At 37.9% G+C, this 15415-nt stretch overlaps 1 protein-coding gene and 1 long non-coding RNA gene across 2 annotated transcripts; both read right to left on the bottom strand.

The window, feature by feature from the left end:
* Positions 1 to 837: 837 nt before the first annotated feature.
* Positions 838 to 2252, bottom strand: LOC139097281 (leucine-rich repeat neuronal protein 3-like). Its single transcript, XM_070649075.1, has 2 exons — positions 1901 to 2252; positions 838 to 1839 (listed from the first exon to the last, which is right to left on the bottom strand). The coding sequence occupies exons 1-2, from the start codon at positions 1915 to 1917 to the stop codon at positions 882 to 884; spliced, it is 975 nt and encodes a 324-aa protein (XP_070505176.1). The 5' UTR covers positions 1918 to 2252; the 3' UTR covers positions 838 to 881.
* A 5819-nt stretch (positions 2253 to 8071) lies between these two features.
* On the bottom strand, positions 8072 to 14223 carry LOC139097338 (uncharacterized). Its single transcript, XR_011545054.1, has 3 exons — positions 14101 to 14223; positions 8529 to 13510; positions 8072 to 8315 (listed from the first exon to the last, which is right to left on the bottom strand). It is a non-coding gene; the product is annotated as an uncharacterized lncRNA (long non-coding RNA).
* Between the last annotated feature and the right edge of the window lie 1192 nt (positions 14224 to 15415).

Genomic DNA, 15415 nt, shown 5'->3' with positions numbered 1-15415 from the left:
GAGAACGCAATGAAGACCTAAGAACTGATCAAGAGAAGCTGTTGATAGAGACAGCATGACATTTGGTATCGGTAATTGGCAGATGACAGCCGACCTTTAATTTCATAATTTCTAGTTACCAAATCTCATCAATAATTGACACCGAGCAGCACAATGTAGTCATCATAGAGTCAACATGATGACGATAAGGCATAAAAGTACCTTGATGACTACATGAAGATTCCTTTTTGATCCATTATCAATGGAACTGCATAAATAACACTTTTAAACTTGTTGACAATCCACAGCATGTGCCTTATCAATTTTATGTCTATTTTTACAATTATTCCTGCTCTATCTCAACTTAATCTCATTTAATGCCAACTGACGACATTCACTCGAATCAGTTCCACTTACTTACGTACTTTCCTGGCTGTACGGATTAAGTGTGATCCATGGCCTTCCTGACAAGCTGACTACCGCTTGTCAATTACTAATTTCAAGTCTGATATGAGTTATTTGGCTTACTACGCGATCTATTGCCTTCTAAAATGTCGGATCAGTTCCACTCCGTCCTCTTATTGACTATAAGATGCATTGTAGCACATGATGGACATACATCGGTTGATTTAGTGCATTTTAAGGCGATAAATGTGATTGACTTAAGGTTACTGACTATTTAATGTGACTATGTCCATTTTGGATATAGATTTGAGGGTATTGGGACATAGGATTGTGGGGTGGATTCATGACAGGCTTTACAGCTCAGCCGACATTTAAATACCAGATTTTAAGTTTTGTTGGTCTTTAAAATTGACATTTAAAGCTGAAATTGCATGCGGAACTGCTTAAAAAGGATTAAAATTGTCAAATTTCGTAAATTTTATTCATAAATTGTACAGTCATTCATTAATGTCAAGTGCCTTCATAATTTTAGTCAACTTTTCATCAATCTTGTTGATTTTTGATTCTAGTGCTGAACATGTCTCGAATTTTGTGTCTTCTGATGTTGCTGGTGTCGCTATTGTAGTTGTTGATGTTGTTGTTGTTGTGGATGTTGTTGTTGTAGCTTCTTCTTGTGCCTTTTTGACTTGATCAGCTTTCAAGTCCTGAAGTTCAATTTGGAAGAAATTTGGAAAATTTGAATTTTTCACATCATTTTCCAATTTTTCCAGATTTTCCTTGAGTTGCTCTGAATTTAATGTTGAAGATGCAGCTTCAAGGTCCTTGACTTTATGCTCCAAATTTGAATAATCTGAATTTATGCATTGAGTTTTAGCTGTTTTAATGAGTTTTTGAACAGCCGCTTGATTATTGAAAGCATCCACACTAATGCATGTATTGTCACCAAGGTACAAATGCGTCAATTTAGTCAGCTTGTCAAATACATTAGGATCAATGTGCGAAATATTATTTGGCGATAATGAAATTATTTCTAAATTTGGATTAAATTCAAATAAATTTTTTTCCAATATTTCCAAATTATTTCCATGTAAATGAAGATGCTTTAAATTTGGATAGTCTTTCAAGTCACTTTGATGAATTTCCTTAAGTCCACTTTTGTAAAATTGCAGTCCTTTAAGATTCTTAAAGATTTTATTTAAATTACGTGGAAAATAATGAATTTTTCCTTTGGCTTGAAAGGAAAATGCCTCAACATTGTCATTAGTATATCCAGCCAGGTGTGAACCAGTCACTGAGTCAATTTGTGCTGCATCAAGTGATGTTATTGTGACTGAATTTTGAACTTCACAACGATAAACTGTTCCTAGTGTGCTCCATAGCACTGATGCATATTGACAGTCAAGAGATGCAGCTTGTGATGTGCTGAATAGTCCCAAAGTCATGGACAGAAGAAATCTAGTCAAAAAAGACATTTAAGCATCAATAAATCCATAAAAAATTAACAAATTTAACTCACAAAATTATTTTGAACATTTTTCCAATTTCAGTTCCAACGTCAAGTCCCCAAATGCAGGATATAAATTGATATTGTTGACCAAATCAAGGCACAGCTCACAGCTTCTTCAGAATGATCCTCAACTTAAGGCAGATGATTTAAAAGTGAAGTCAAAACAGCACAGGAACTGCTTTTATATAAAAATTATCTCCCAAAATACATGTCCAATATTTAAGCACATTTCAGTCATGTCTAAAGTCCATAAGATGAGTGGAAATAACCAGTTTGATGTTTACATAATTTAAAGACGATTTCAACAGAAATGAATCAATTTTTGGATCCAATTTCATTTGTTTTAATTAAATATTCCCAATGCGCAGACTTAGACATCCCGCGTAGTCTATAAGTCATCATGTTTTGGATAATACAGCATGACATTACTTCCTGTCAGACTCAATTTGCAGTATAGAAATTAAAATGATGACATTTGATATGATTGACAATAGAATCTAAAAGATTATGTAATTTGAACTTAGTTAGTGCTTAATATGTAATTAATGGAATTAATTCTGAGTAAGACCTGAACAGACAGTGAGCAGGCTCGCGGTAATGAGCGTAGCCATGAGTATACTCACCCCAATGAGCATAATCATCAATAAAATCAATCAATTCAATCAATCACGCTCAATTTTGCAACCATATTGACCATGCTTCCTGTCTGTTCGGGTACCGAATCCTATGACTGATCTCAACACTATATGTGCTTAATACTAACCTTTGCAGAATATGATTTATTAATATTTTCACCAGAATAACTGAAAATTTGTATTGGTTGAATTGTGACTTGATTTTGTAGTGAAAATATGGCAAATCTACTTTGTCGAGTTAGATGATTATCATCTAAATTGTTGAGCTTTTCGACTATCTTGTCAACCTGCATTGAAGATTAATTAAAATTAATATAATTGTGATTTTTAGCTCAAAATACTCACTAAAGTTTGAATATTTTCACATTTTTTACTTAAAATTATAATTAGTGCTAAGCTTGTTGCGATGTAGACTGTAATGACTAAAATAAGGAAGAATTATTAGTTCCGGTCTGTATTTGTGTCTCTCTGTGTCTCTCTGTGTCTCTCTGTGTGTCTTTGTGTGTCTTTGTGTCTCTCTGTGTCTCTCTGTGTCTCTCTGTGTCTCTCTGTGTCTCTCTGCGTCTCTCTGTGTGTCTCTGTGTCTCTCTGTGTCTCTCTGTGTCTGTATGTGTCTGTATGTGTCTCTCTGTGTCTCTCTGTGTCTCTCTGTGTCACTCTGTGTCTCTCTGTGTCTCTCTGTGTCTCTCTGTGTCTCTCTGTGTCTCTCTGTGTCTCTCTGTGTCTCTCTGTGTCTCTCTGTGTCTCTCTGTGTCTCTCTGTATGTCTCTTTGTGTCTCTCTGTGTCTCTCTGTGTCTCTCTGTATGTCTCTTTGTGTCTCTCTGTGTCTCTCTGTGTCACTCTGTGTCTCTCTGTGTCTCTCTGTGTCTCTCTGTGTCTCTCTGTGTCTCTCTGTGTCTCTCTGTGTCTTTGTGTGTCTCTCTGTGTCTCTCTGTGTCTCTCTGTATGTCTCTTTGTGTCTCTCTGTGTCTCTCTGTGTCACTCTGTGTCTCTCTGTGTCTCTCTGTGTCTCTCTGTGTCTCTCTGTGTCTCTCTGTGTCTCTCTGTGTCTCTCTGTGTCTCTCTGTGTCTCTCTGTGTCTCTCTGTGTCTTTGTGTGTCTCTCTGTGTCTCTCAGTGTCTCTCTGTGTGTCTCTGTGTCTTTATGTGTCTCTCTGTGTCTGTATGTGTCTGTATGTGTCTCTCTGTGTCTCTCTGTGTCTCTCTGTGTCACTCTGTGTCTCTCTGTGTCTCTCTGTGTCTCTCTGTGTCTCTCTGTGTCTCTCTGTGTCTCTCTGTGTCTCTCTGTGTCTTTGTGTGTCTCTCTGTGTCTCTCAGTGTCTCTCTGTGTGTCTCTGTGTCTTTATGTGTCTCTCTGTGTCTGTATGTGTCTGTATGTGTCTCTCTGTGTCTCTCTGTGTCTCTCTGTGTCACTCTGTGTCTCTCTGTGTCTCTCTGTGTCTCTCTGTGTCTCTCTGTGTCTCTCTGTGTCTCTCTGTGTCTCTCTGTGTCTCTCTGTGTCTCTCTGCGTCTCTCTGTGTGTCTCTGTGTCTCTCTGTGTCTCTCTGTGTCTGTATGTGTCTGTATGTGTCTCTCTGTGTCTCTCTGTGTCTCTCTGTGTCACTCTGTGTCACTCTGTGTCTCTCTGTGTCTCTCTGTGTCTCTCTGTGTCTCTCTGTGTCTCTCTGTGTCTCTCTGCGTCTCTCTGTGTGTCTCTGTGTCTCTCAGTGTCTCTCTGTGTGTCTCTGTGTCTCTCTGTGTGTCTCTGTGTCTCTCTGTGTCTCTCTGTGTCTGTATGTGTCTGTATGTGTCTCTCTGTGTCTCTCTGTGTCTCTCTGTGTCACTCTGTGTCACTCTGTGTCTCTCTGTGTCTCTCTGTGTCTCTCTGTGTCTCTCTGTGTCTCTCTGTGTCTCTCTGCGTCTCTCTGTGTGTCTCTGTGTCTCTCAGTGTCTCTCTGTGTCTCTCTGCGTCTCTCTGTGTGTCTCTGTGTCTCTCTGTGTCTCTCTGTGTCTGTATGTGTCTGTATGTGTCTCTCTGTGTCTCTCTGTGTCTCTCTGTGTCACTCAGAACTCTGTGTCACTCTGTGTCTCTCTGTGTCTCTCTGTGTCTCTCTGTGTCTCTCTGTGTCACTCTGTGTCTCTCTGTGTCTCTCTGTGTCTCTCTGTGTCTCTCTGTGTCTCTCTGTGTCACTCTGTGTCACTCTGTGTCTCTCTGTGTCTCTCAGTGTCTCTCTGTGTGTCTCTGTGTCTTTATGTGTCTCTCTGTGTCTGTATGTGTCTGTATGTGTCTCTCTGTGTCTCTCTGTGTCTCTCTGTGTCACTCTGTGTCTCTCTGTGTCTCTCTGTGTCTCTCTGTGTCTCTCTGTGTCTCTCTGTGTCTCTCTGTGTCTCTCTGTGTCTTTGTGTGTCTCTCTGTGTCTCTCAGTGTCTCTCTGTGTGTCTCTGTGTCTTTATGTGTCTCTCTGTGTCTGTATGTGTCTGTATGTGTCTCTCTGTGTCTCTCTGTGTCTCTCTGTGTCACTCTGTGTCTCTCTGTGTCTCTCTGTGTCTCTCTGTGTCTCTCTGTGTCTCTCTGTGTCTCTCTGTGTCTCTCTGTGTCTCTCTGTGTCTCTCTGCGTCTCTCTGTGTGTCTCTGTGTCTCTCTGTGTCTCTCTGTGTCTGTATGTGTCTCTCTGTGTCTCTCTGTGTCTCTCTGTGTCTCTCTGTGTCACTCTGTGTCACTCTGTGTCTCTCTGTGTCTCTCTGTGTCTCTCTGTGTCTCTCTGTGTCTCTCTGTGTCTCTCTGTGTCTCTGTGTGTCTCTGTGTCTCTCTGTGTCTCTCTGTGTCTGTATGTGTCTGTATGTGTCTCTCTGTGTCTCTCTGTGTCTCTCTGTGTCACTCTGTGTCTCTCTGTGTCTCTCTGTGTCTCTCTGTGTCTCTCTGTGTCTCTCTGTGTCTCTCTGTGTCTCTCTGTGTCTCTCTGTGTCTCTCTGTGTCTCTCTGTGTCTCTCTGTATGTCTCTTTGTGTCTCTCTGTGTCTCTCTGTGTCTCTGTGTCTCTCTGTGTCTCTCTGTGTCTCTCTGTGTCTCTCTGTGTCTCTCTGTGTCTCTCTGTGTCTCTCTGTGTCTCTCTGTGTCTCTCTGTGTCTCTCTGTGTCTCTCTGCGTCTCTCTGTGTGTCTCTGTGTCTCTCTGTGTCTCTCTGTGTCTGTATGTGTCTGTATGTGTCTCTCTGTGTCTCTCTGTGTCTCTCTGTGTCACTCTGTGTCTCTCTGTGTCTCTCTGTGTCTCTCTGTGTTTCTCTGTGTTTCTCTGTGTCTCTTTGTGTCTCTCTGTGTCTCTCTGTGTCTCTCTGTGTCTCTCTGTGTCTCTCTGTGTCTCTCTGTGTCTCTCTGTGTCTCTCTGTATGTCTCTTTGTGTCTCTCTGTGTCTCTCTGTGTCACTCTGTGTCTCTCTGTGTCTCTCTGTGTCTCTCTGTGTCTCTCTGTGTCTCTCTGTGTCTCTCTGTGTCTCTCTGTGTCTCTCTGTGTCTCTCTGTGTCTCTCTGTGTCTTTGTGTGTCTCTCTGTGTCTCTCAGTGTCTCTCTGTGTGTCTCTGTGTCTTTATGTGTCTCTCTGTGTCTTTATGTGTCTTTCTGTGTCACTCTGTGTCTCTCTGTGTCTCTCTGTGTCTCTATGTGTCTCTCGGTGTCTCTCTGTGTCTCTCTGTGTCTCTCTGTGTCTCTCTGTGTCTCTCTGTGTCTCTCTGTGTCTCTCTGTGTCTCTTTGTGTCTCTCTGTGCTTCTGTGTGTCTCGATCTTAGTATCAACTTGAGTATTGGTCTTGATCTTACCTGCAATATCCCATAGATCCAAACCTTCATCAGTTCCATAATAATAAGTCATATAGAATATAGTATAATAAATCATCCACAATATCCACATCATTTCACTCATTTGTGATGCCCTTAATGACCAAAATATGAAATTATTTAATTCGTCCGTCATTTTAATGACATGAATGTATGATGTCTTAATTTTATAAATCTTATGCAGCATAAGCATCTGATTGTGCTTATAATATTGTATTTGATCTAAAATGTCAACTAAACTTTCCAAATATATGCAAATAAAGTCAAAATAAAGACAAAATTTAAAATAAAGAAAAAATTTTAAAATAACCTCAAAATAATAAATAAAAAATTTCCAATACATCCAAAAGTCATCAAAAATGTCCTGAACATAAAAGTCAAGTCCAACCAAACCGATCGCAAAAAATGGAATAAAAATTGTTTGAAATTTTAAATTTTTTTTTAATTTTTTTAAATTAATTTCAATTTTAAATTCAAATTTAAAAATTTTATTTAAATTAAAAGCTTTAATAAAGAATTTTTGATTACTTTTTGCCTTTAAAACTGATTCAAGACATTCGACAACCGTTCGTATTGATGTTGCTGTGACTGTAATCAGCCTAAATGTATATCCAATATTATTTTCAGAGTCATATGCCTCATTCATATATTTAAAATGTCGATATTCCATATTACAAATTAAAAAAACAATTAAAAATTGATAAATTAAATTAAAAATGAATTTTTTTGACATTTTTAACGAACTTTTTGAATTTAAATTTGGTTCCGATAATGAAAAATGTTGAAGGCCAATTAATTCGAGAATTTTTAAATTTTTATTCAATTCTTTTATTTTTGACATTTTAACACTGATTGGTCTTGGATGTGATGTGATTTTGTTAGAACTTAACATGGAACTAATCATATAAAGCATGTCTACTTGCCAATGCATAATTGTTAATTCTTGTATTGCATGTCAACTGTTTGACATATCATCGAGTACACAATAATTTGTTGAGAATCATTAAGAGGTGCGTATTCAGGGAGAGACACAGAGAGACACTGAGAGACACAGAAAAACACAGAGACACACAGAGAGACACAGAGAGACACAAGGAGACACAAAGAGACACAGAGAGACACAGAGAGACACTGAGAGACACTGAGAGACACTGAGAGACACAAAGAGACACAAAGAGACACAGAGAGACACAGAGAGACACTGAGAGACACTGAGAGACGCAGAGAGACACACAGAGACACAGAAAGACACAGAGAGACACAGAGAGACACAGAGAGACACAGAAAGACACAGAGAGACACAGAGAGACACAGAGAGACACAGAGAGACACAGAGAGACAGAGAGACACAGAGAGACACAGAGAGACACAGAGAGACACAGAAAGACACGGAGAGACACAGAGAGACACAGAGAGACACAGAGAGACACAGAGAGACACAGAGAGACACAGAGAGACACAGAGAGACACAGAGAGACACAGAGAGACACAGAGAGACACAGAGAGACACAGAGAGACACAGTGGGATACATAGAGACACAAAGAGACACAGAGACATGGCATGTGCTATAATCAATCAGTAAAATTGCTTATTAACTTGGGAAATGTCAAATAATTAATTTATTATATAAATTACTGTAAATAAGTTGGAGGCAACCTGCATGTCACAGTCATAATACTCAATTAAAAGCACGAACAGGAAGGATGTTGCTGTATATTATACCAAAATCAACAAAAAATTTTCTAGTTTCCACATGAATTTATTTCCTATTTTTCAAATTGTATCAATATTATTGCATGCGATATGGCCGACATGATGACTCCAACAAAAAATAATTTATTTATTTTCTGAACTCCAAAGCTGGCAACTTCAACAGGTTGTGCATTAATCTGATAATATAATGATCTAAGTGCATCAAGACAGTCTCGATTGTGACTAACTTTATCATCAAGATAATTCAATTTATTAATTATTGTTGTCATCTGAAAAATAGGAATTGTGTCAATTTTTAAGGTTAAGTCAGTGGTGGACAACCTTTTATTTTTCACGGCACACTTCTTGATGGTAAGCCTCGATCAAAACCGCACATGGTGTATGGTTCATGTCACACTCCACTGTGCCATGGCATATAGGTTGCTCATCACAGTGCCGTGTCACACAGGTTGTCCACCACTGGATTATCTGAATATACTTACAATATTTTCAATATTTTGTGCGCAAAAGACAATAAATGTAAAATCAAGAGATAGAAAAATGAAGTTAATAACTGGCTCTGAAAGTATATAAAATAAGTAGGATTAAGTCAGAGTTGGCAAGACCTTTATTACAGTCGAACTGTTAGAGTCCAATAGAGTCCGACTCCCGAAGTGCAACAAACTCTGGATTGGATCGGAAAAGGGTAGGGTTTGGGGTTGGGTTTGGGGTAGGGTTTGGGGTAGGATTAGGGTAGGGTTTGGGTTAGGGTTTGGGGTAGGGTTTGGGGTAGGGTTTGGGGTAGGGTTTGGTGTAGGGTTTGGGGTAGTGTTTGGGTAGGGTTTGGGTAGGATTTAAGGTAGGATTTGGGGTAGGGTTTGGTTAAGGTTTGGGGTAGGGTTTGGGGAAGGGTTTGGGGTAGGGTTTGGGTTAGGGTTTGGGTTAGGGTTTGGGTTAGGGTTTGGGTTAGGGTTTGGGTTAGGGTTTGGGTTAGGGTTTGGGTTAGGGTTTGGTGTAGGGTTTGGTGTAGGGTTTGGGTAGGGTGTGGGTAGGGTGTGGGTAGGGTTTGGATAGGACATTCTGGTATCTATTAGGACATGAGGGGAAGGTAGGGTTACCAGGGTAACATTAGGAACCGTTTCGATTAAGTGCAAACCCAGCTATTAATACTTAACCTGCAATATTTTCTCCATTCTGATTTCCATTCAAAATTATGAGTAAAATTTGATAAAATCGAGTAAGTAGCCACATAAATGAGGTTGTTATGCATGTACTTAGTGTTAAAAACATAAAATTATTCAATTCATGTGTCATTTCAATGATACAAATGTAACTCCGTTTAAGCATGTAAATTGTCCTCAATAATTGTGGATTATCCACATCAAATGCCTCAATCATGTCCAAATTATCACAAAAATTCATCAAACAAAGACAAATTAAGTCAACAATTAGACAAAATTTATATAAAATTAAAAATCTAGTCATATGAGACACAAAATGTACAAAAATTTGATATAAAATTCCACTTCCGGAAATTCTATCCAATGTCAATAAATCATTAATTGTTAAAATCCATGAAAAAATTACACAATAAAATTGACGTCGAATTAAAATTTTATGAAATTTTTTAAATGATATTTTAACCGTCATCGACTGCTGTAGACGGTCCGTAAATTGATAAAGTAAAATGAAAAATTTCTGATGACTTTTAATCTTGACAAAAGCTTCAACTGTCGCATTTAGTGATCTAATCCATGTCAATATTGTCGCAACATTTTTCAATATAAATCCAAAAATATTATGTTTAATTGATATATTATGAAAATTATTATAATAAAATAAAAGTAGATAGAATATGGACACAAATAGCAGACAGCACCGAATTATAAAATAGACACAAAAACCTTTTGAGGCAAATTTTAATGATTTTAAATTTAATTTTAATGTTAAAAGTGAAAAATATTGAAAAGCAAAAATTTGTAAAATTTTAAATGTGAATTTAGACTTTTTACATCTGACATGATGTCAAGGAACTTACTGACTAGATTGATAATGTCATTTTCTGGTATAATCGTTTGATAGACACAGTGGTGCGCAACCTGTGTGTTGCGGCACATTATTGTGTATCTCCTACACACTAGAGTGCCAACTGCCGTACAGATCAACTGGACATCCATGGCCACCTTCAGATGTCGCCTAAAACTGGTCCCAATCAACTGTACATCCATGACCCACCCTCATATGACACCCAAAACTGGTCCTATCGCCGCCTTCCGCCTCCCAATTGCCAATACCAACTGCAATGCTGTCTCTATCGACAGCTCCCTTCCAGGACCACCGAGCTTCCTTCCAGGACCACCACAAAAAAAAAAAACATAAAGGTTGTCCATCACTGGTCTATCCATTAGCATGCTCATTAAAATGGATAATTTACACATGCAAATAATTATAATTAACTATGAAACGGCATTTAAGTGCAATTGACGGTAAATGCAATATAATAATTAATACTTATAATGGAAGCAGCCAAGCAGCGAAAAAGCGGCAATGGTCAAGTGGTTAGAATGTCGGACTATCGTTCCAACCAGGGTTGTTACAACATATTCTGTTTTACAGAATGTGTACACATATGTCACATATTTCATGTGTGCACAGGGAAAAATGTGTGGATATATGTGGATATTCACACATTTTCCACACATTTTTACATGTGACAACCCTGGTAATCGCTTTTAACAACCCTGGTTCTAACGATCCAGATTCAATTCCAGGGAGAGTATAGTTGGATTCGGATGCTTATTGAGCTGTTCTAGTTACACCAACTCGGTTTGTGTGCTTTCGTGACGCACAAATTGTGGTTAGGTACGTTGTATTGTTCTATCCAGAGTTATGTAGCGTACAGAGTTGGGGAAAGCAAAACTTCCATTATGACAAAATAAACTGGAAGCTGTCACAAGATTGCCATCCTGAATAGCTGCTCTGATGCAGTCTTAGGCGGGCGTGACGGTGTCATGGTGTAATATTGGTAAATCAATCAATAATCCGATTGTATTCAGTCGTGATCTGATTCTAAATTAAGTTCAGTTGACATATTCTCAAAATTCAGCTAATTTACCTCAAATTCAGCCATCATTGGGACAGTGCTTTATGTACCCTACCATGACATGACTCTGACAGTTTAAATCAGCCTCAAATTCTGATAATCAATCCAAGATATATAGATGTGTTCATATAAAAAATCGGTCGTTTTTAACGGTCAAAAATTTGAATTTTTCGTAAACACTAACACTACGAAAGAAAATTGCTAAAATTTATAAAAATTTGATTTGCAAAATTTCCTACTTTTAGATGAGTTTAGTTAGTACAGAAGCATTGTAAATGGTTTACTATATGCTAATCTAACTGACTAAAGCTCAAAAATAATGTATCCTTTTATATTTGTTTGAATTTTTTTGAATGTAATTTTACAATATTTTTCAAATGTTATTGTTTACATTAGTATACGAAATTCCGTATGGTCGAGTATGGTCGAGTATACTTTGTATGTACACATCTATATATCTTGAATCAATCATTAATCCACCTTTGCAGCGTAGGCAGTCGCCTAAAGCGTATGCAAATAGGATTCTCAAGCACATGTTCAATATCATGTTATGGCAAAATATGTATGCATGTCGCAAGACAGGAACTTCATAGTGTGCATAATGATATTAACTGCTATGGAACATGTGCTTAAGCATCCTTTTTGCATACGGCTTAGGCGACTGCCTATGCTACATCTACATTGATTTATGACAATGAAACCTGATTTGGTTTAATTCTGGTTCAGGCTCAGCTAATCAATAGCTTTATGGGGACGTGACTATGACTCGGCGACAGAGTTGGATTTAGCTCATATTTACTTTGAATCTATTTATGACATGTCCAATTTAAATCAAATTTATCACCATACCAGAGAGAGTCAAGTAAGTCTGGTGTCGAATTTCAGATCAATAACATTTGATCTTTACGACTGAGTTAGATTAGAAGCTGTAGCATAGGCAGACAAATAAGGTGCTCAACATTCTATTGCGCCATAGCTTGAGCACCCTCTATTGTTTTACGGTGATTTACTTTTTAAAGATTTGTTGTCCATTTCTTCGATGGTGGTACGGTACAGTAGAGTATGATGGAGTACGGTATGGTATTTTAGGGTATGATAGGATATGGTAGTGAAAGGTAGGGAAATGTAGGTTATGGTAGGGTTCGGTAGGGTAAGAGTGGATATGGGTGGATATAGTTAGGGATGGTAATGTACGGTAGGGTATGGTATGCTATAGTAAGTTACAATAGAGTATGGTTGAAAACGGTAGGGTATGAGGACACAGTAGAATATAGTAGGATGTGGTAGAGTTCGGTAGGATTTGGTAGGAAACGTTGAGGTATGGCAGGGTACAGTACGGTATAGGTTTATCAGTGCTACGGTACAGTGGTACCTGATATTGCAAAAAGTTATACTTGTACCGTACGATATTGATGCATTATATTACGGTAAAGGTGCATCAGTGGTATGGAGTCTGATCAGTTGTGTACCAATACCTACCCCGAAGTAAGCAGTAATAACTAAGTGCAATTTAATCTTTAATTATTCATCAATAAATTATCTTAATTATTTTTTTTTTTAAAATTATAAATTTTTTATCACATTAAATTTGACCAATTTTTTTAAAGTCTTCTTTTAAGTTCCTGAATTTGTCTTTCCAATTCTTGAATTCTCATCATTACTTCCTCTCGTACATCCTCTGTATTTTCACTAGATATTCTCCTAACATTATCAACAAATTTATTCGATTTAAAAAGTGAAGTTGACAGCATAGACAATGTTGGTGGACATTCAACAGACAACTCCCATGTCAGTTCCTTCAAGTCCTCCTTCCTTAATGCAAATGAATTTTCAGACGTACAAAGATTATGCTTCATATAAACAACAGTCAGGTGGGGTAAGTGACTAAATATGTCAAGTCCAACATGATACAGCAAATTTCCTTCAATGTCAATCCTTTTAAGCTTCAAATTATGTTGAAATAAGTCTGGCGGAAGTTCTGACAATTTATTTTCATCAAATGATATTTGCAGCAGTTCCTTAAATGGCCTTAAATCGTCACTTGATATTGTCGTTAATCCACATCCTTCCAAGTCAATTCCTTTCAAATATTTAAAGCTATTTTCAATTCCGCGTGGAAATTTCTCTAAATTTCTTTGATGTATAATCACAAGACCCTGGACGTGATCATTCTTAAGTGGATGTCGATGACTGTGACTTACACTCGTGACAACTTCATCATTTCCATCAAGTATGACAATGCCATCGCATGTATAGGCACGATCAAATACGGCCCAAAAGAAATTTGGTTCGGGATATGTGCATTCAATCTTTGTGGCTGATGTGATGGGGTTAGGGGTGAATGTGAGGATGTAAAGTGAGGTTAGCAGTTTTGTGATGAACCTGAGGTGGGGTAAAGGATTGAAAATTATTATTGTGGTATTTATATTAAAGGTTAGGGGGCTGATTGTTGAGGTATTGATAAGGTTCCACTTAGTAGGGTCAAGGGGTACGCATGGTGCAGGTATTGGTGTGTCACCTAGGTATACATGGTAAAGGTGTAGGTATAGGTGTAGGTATAGGTGTAGGTATAGGTGTAGGTATAGGTGTAGGTATAGGTGTAGGTTTGCCACCTAGGTGTACAATCTAGACCATGTGTACTACCTACACCATGTGTGCACCTACATCATGTGCATACCAGGTTGAACTACACCAACAGCATATCCGAGCTAGAAGTCGACTCGAATTTTGTATGAAGTCGAGTCAATTCTTTTATTTCAACTCGGATTTTAGTCTATTTCGAGCTCCAAATGTACTGTTCCTACACTATTGCTGTACCATAGCTGTACCGGATAAATCAGCCTTAAGTTTGCTCATTTACCAAGTGTATGAGACAGAGACATAAGGATGTAGGGTGTGGGCGAGGGTAGGTACCCATGGCGATCAGATCCACGCTTATTATTCAATTATTTCTCACATTTCTCATAACTTACATTCTATAATCCAATTAATTCCCTCCAATAACACCAAATTAATCCACTAAATCCACTCCAAAAAATCAAAACAATTCACAACTCTTTTTTTGGAAGTTCTTAACACTTCACATCAAAATCAACAATTGACAGTCTCACTGCTTGATGAAATTCTTTTTATAATTTAACAGTGTATCGAATGAACTGACGGGATAATAATGATAAGGCATAATACTTGAACTATTGAAATAATTCAACATTATTGCTTATTGCTTATCTTATTTGTTATTGCTGATTATTTGATGAGAAATGGATGGAGTTTTGTGTGCAGTTTGGGTAGGGTGACGGAGTGGGTTGGTGGGTGAAGGGTTTTAGGACTTTGGTGACTGATTATTGCAGGATTGATTAATTTTAGATATTAATAAAGGTATTGATGCTGTTTTAGGTTAGATTGGAAGTGGTTGTACACTTGTAGGCATCCTTACCTTATGAAAAACACCCCCATTTCTTCAGAAACAACTTTAATCCAGGAATATTGTCCGGATTGGAGGTTCGATGCCTATTTCTTCCCATCTGGATGCGTCATTCATGTCTAGCATAGTTGACTGGACTCCGAGAGTTGGAATCGAAAAAAAAGCCATGTTGAGTTGGCAGGAGGAAGGAAGTCATGCGACTCACACGCTTGAATTCCTTGCCAACTCTATTACGCTGTAGAGTATCCAGGTAGGATGAGGTAGGACTCAGTCCAACTTCTTTGGTCCCTTCCAACACTGCTAAGCAATTACCATGATTAATCCGCAAGTCCAACTCCAAATATTAAGCTTTCCAGCAAACTCTTCTGCCTAATACAATTCAAAGCCTTCATACACAATTTAAACAAAAATGCGCTTTATAACAATATACACCTGAAAAACTGTACAACTTAATAAAATAGACTTCAATAAAATTAATAACTCAATCACATTGATAAGATAATTTGCACATACACAAAATGTGGAATTGAAAGAATCCCAATAAGCTTTTTATTTAATGTCATACCCGATAAGAGTTAATTAATCAAATTGATAACAAACTTCGAGGGAATCCCCTGCGTCTATTTACCTTAATCAGCTGAAAAATCAATATTTTTATTGCATGCATGGCAGAGGCGCGGTTAGAATCTTTTTGGAAAATGAGAAAAAATTGAAGATTTTGGTCTAAAAATGTAAGGTGGGACGGGGTTGAACCCCAAACCCCCTCTTCTACCTGGATGCATCTCTTATGCATGCCAATGTTGAATGGAAATGACGAAATGACAATATTTAATCAGGTGCTAAAAATAGATAAAATGTGGATA

This window comes from Chironomus tepperi, unplaced genomic scaffold (genome assembly GCF_022539635.2).
Source record: "Chironomus tepperi strain 1889 unplaced genomic scaffold, CSIRO-AGI_Ctep_v1 contig_419, whole genome shotgun sequence".
NCBI lineage: Eukaryota > Metazoa > Arthropoda > Insecta > Diptera > Chironomidae > Chironomus > Chironomus tepperi.
Note: the sequence above shows the minus strand (reverse complement) of the source record. Positions and strands in the feature narration are given on the sequence as shown.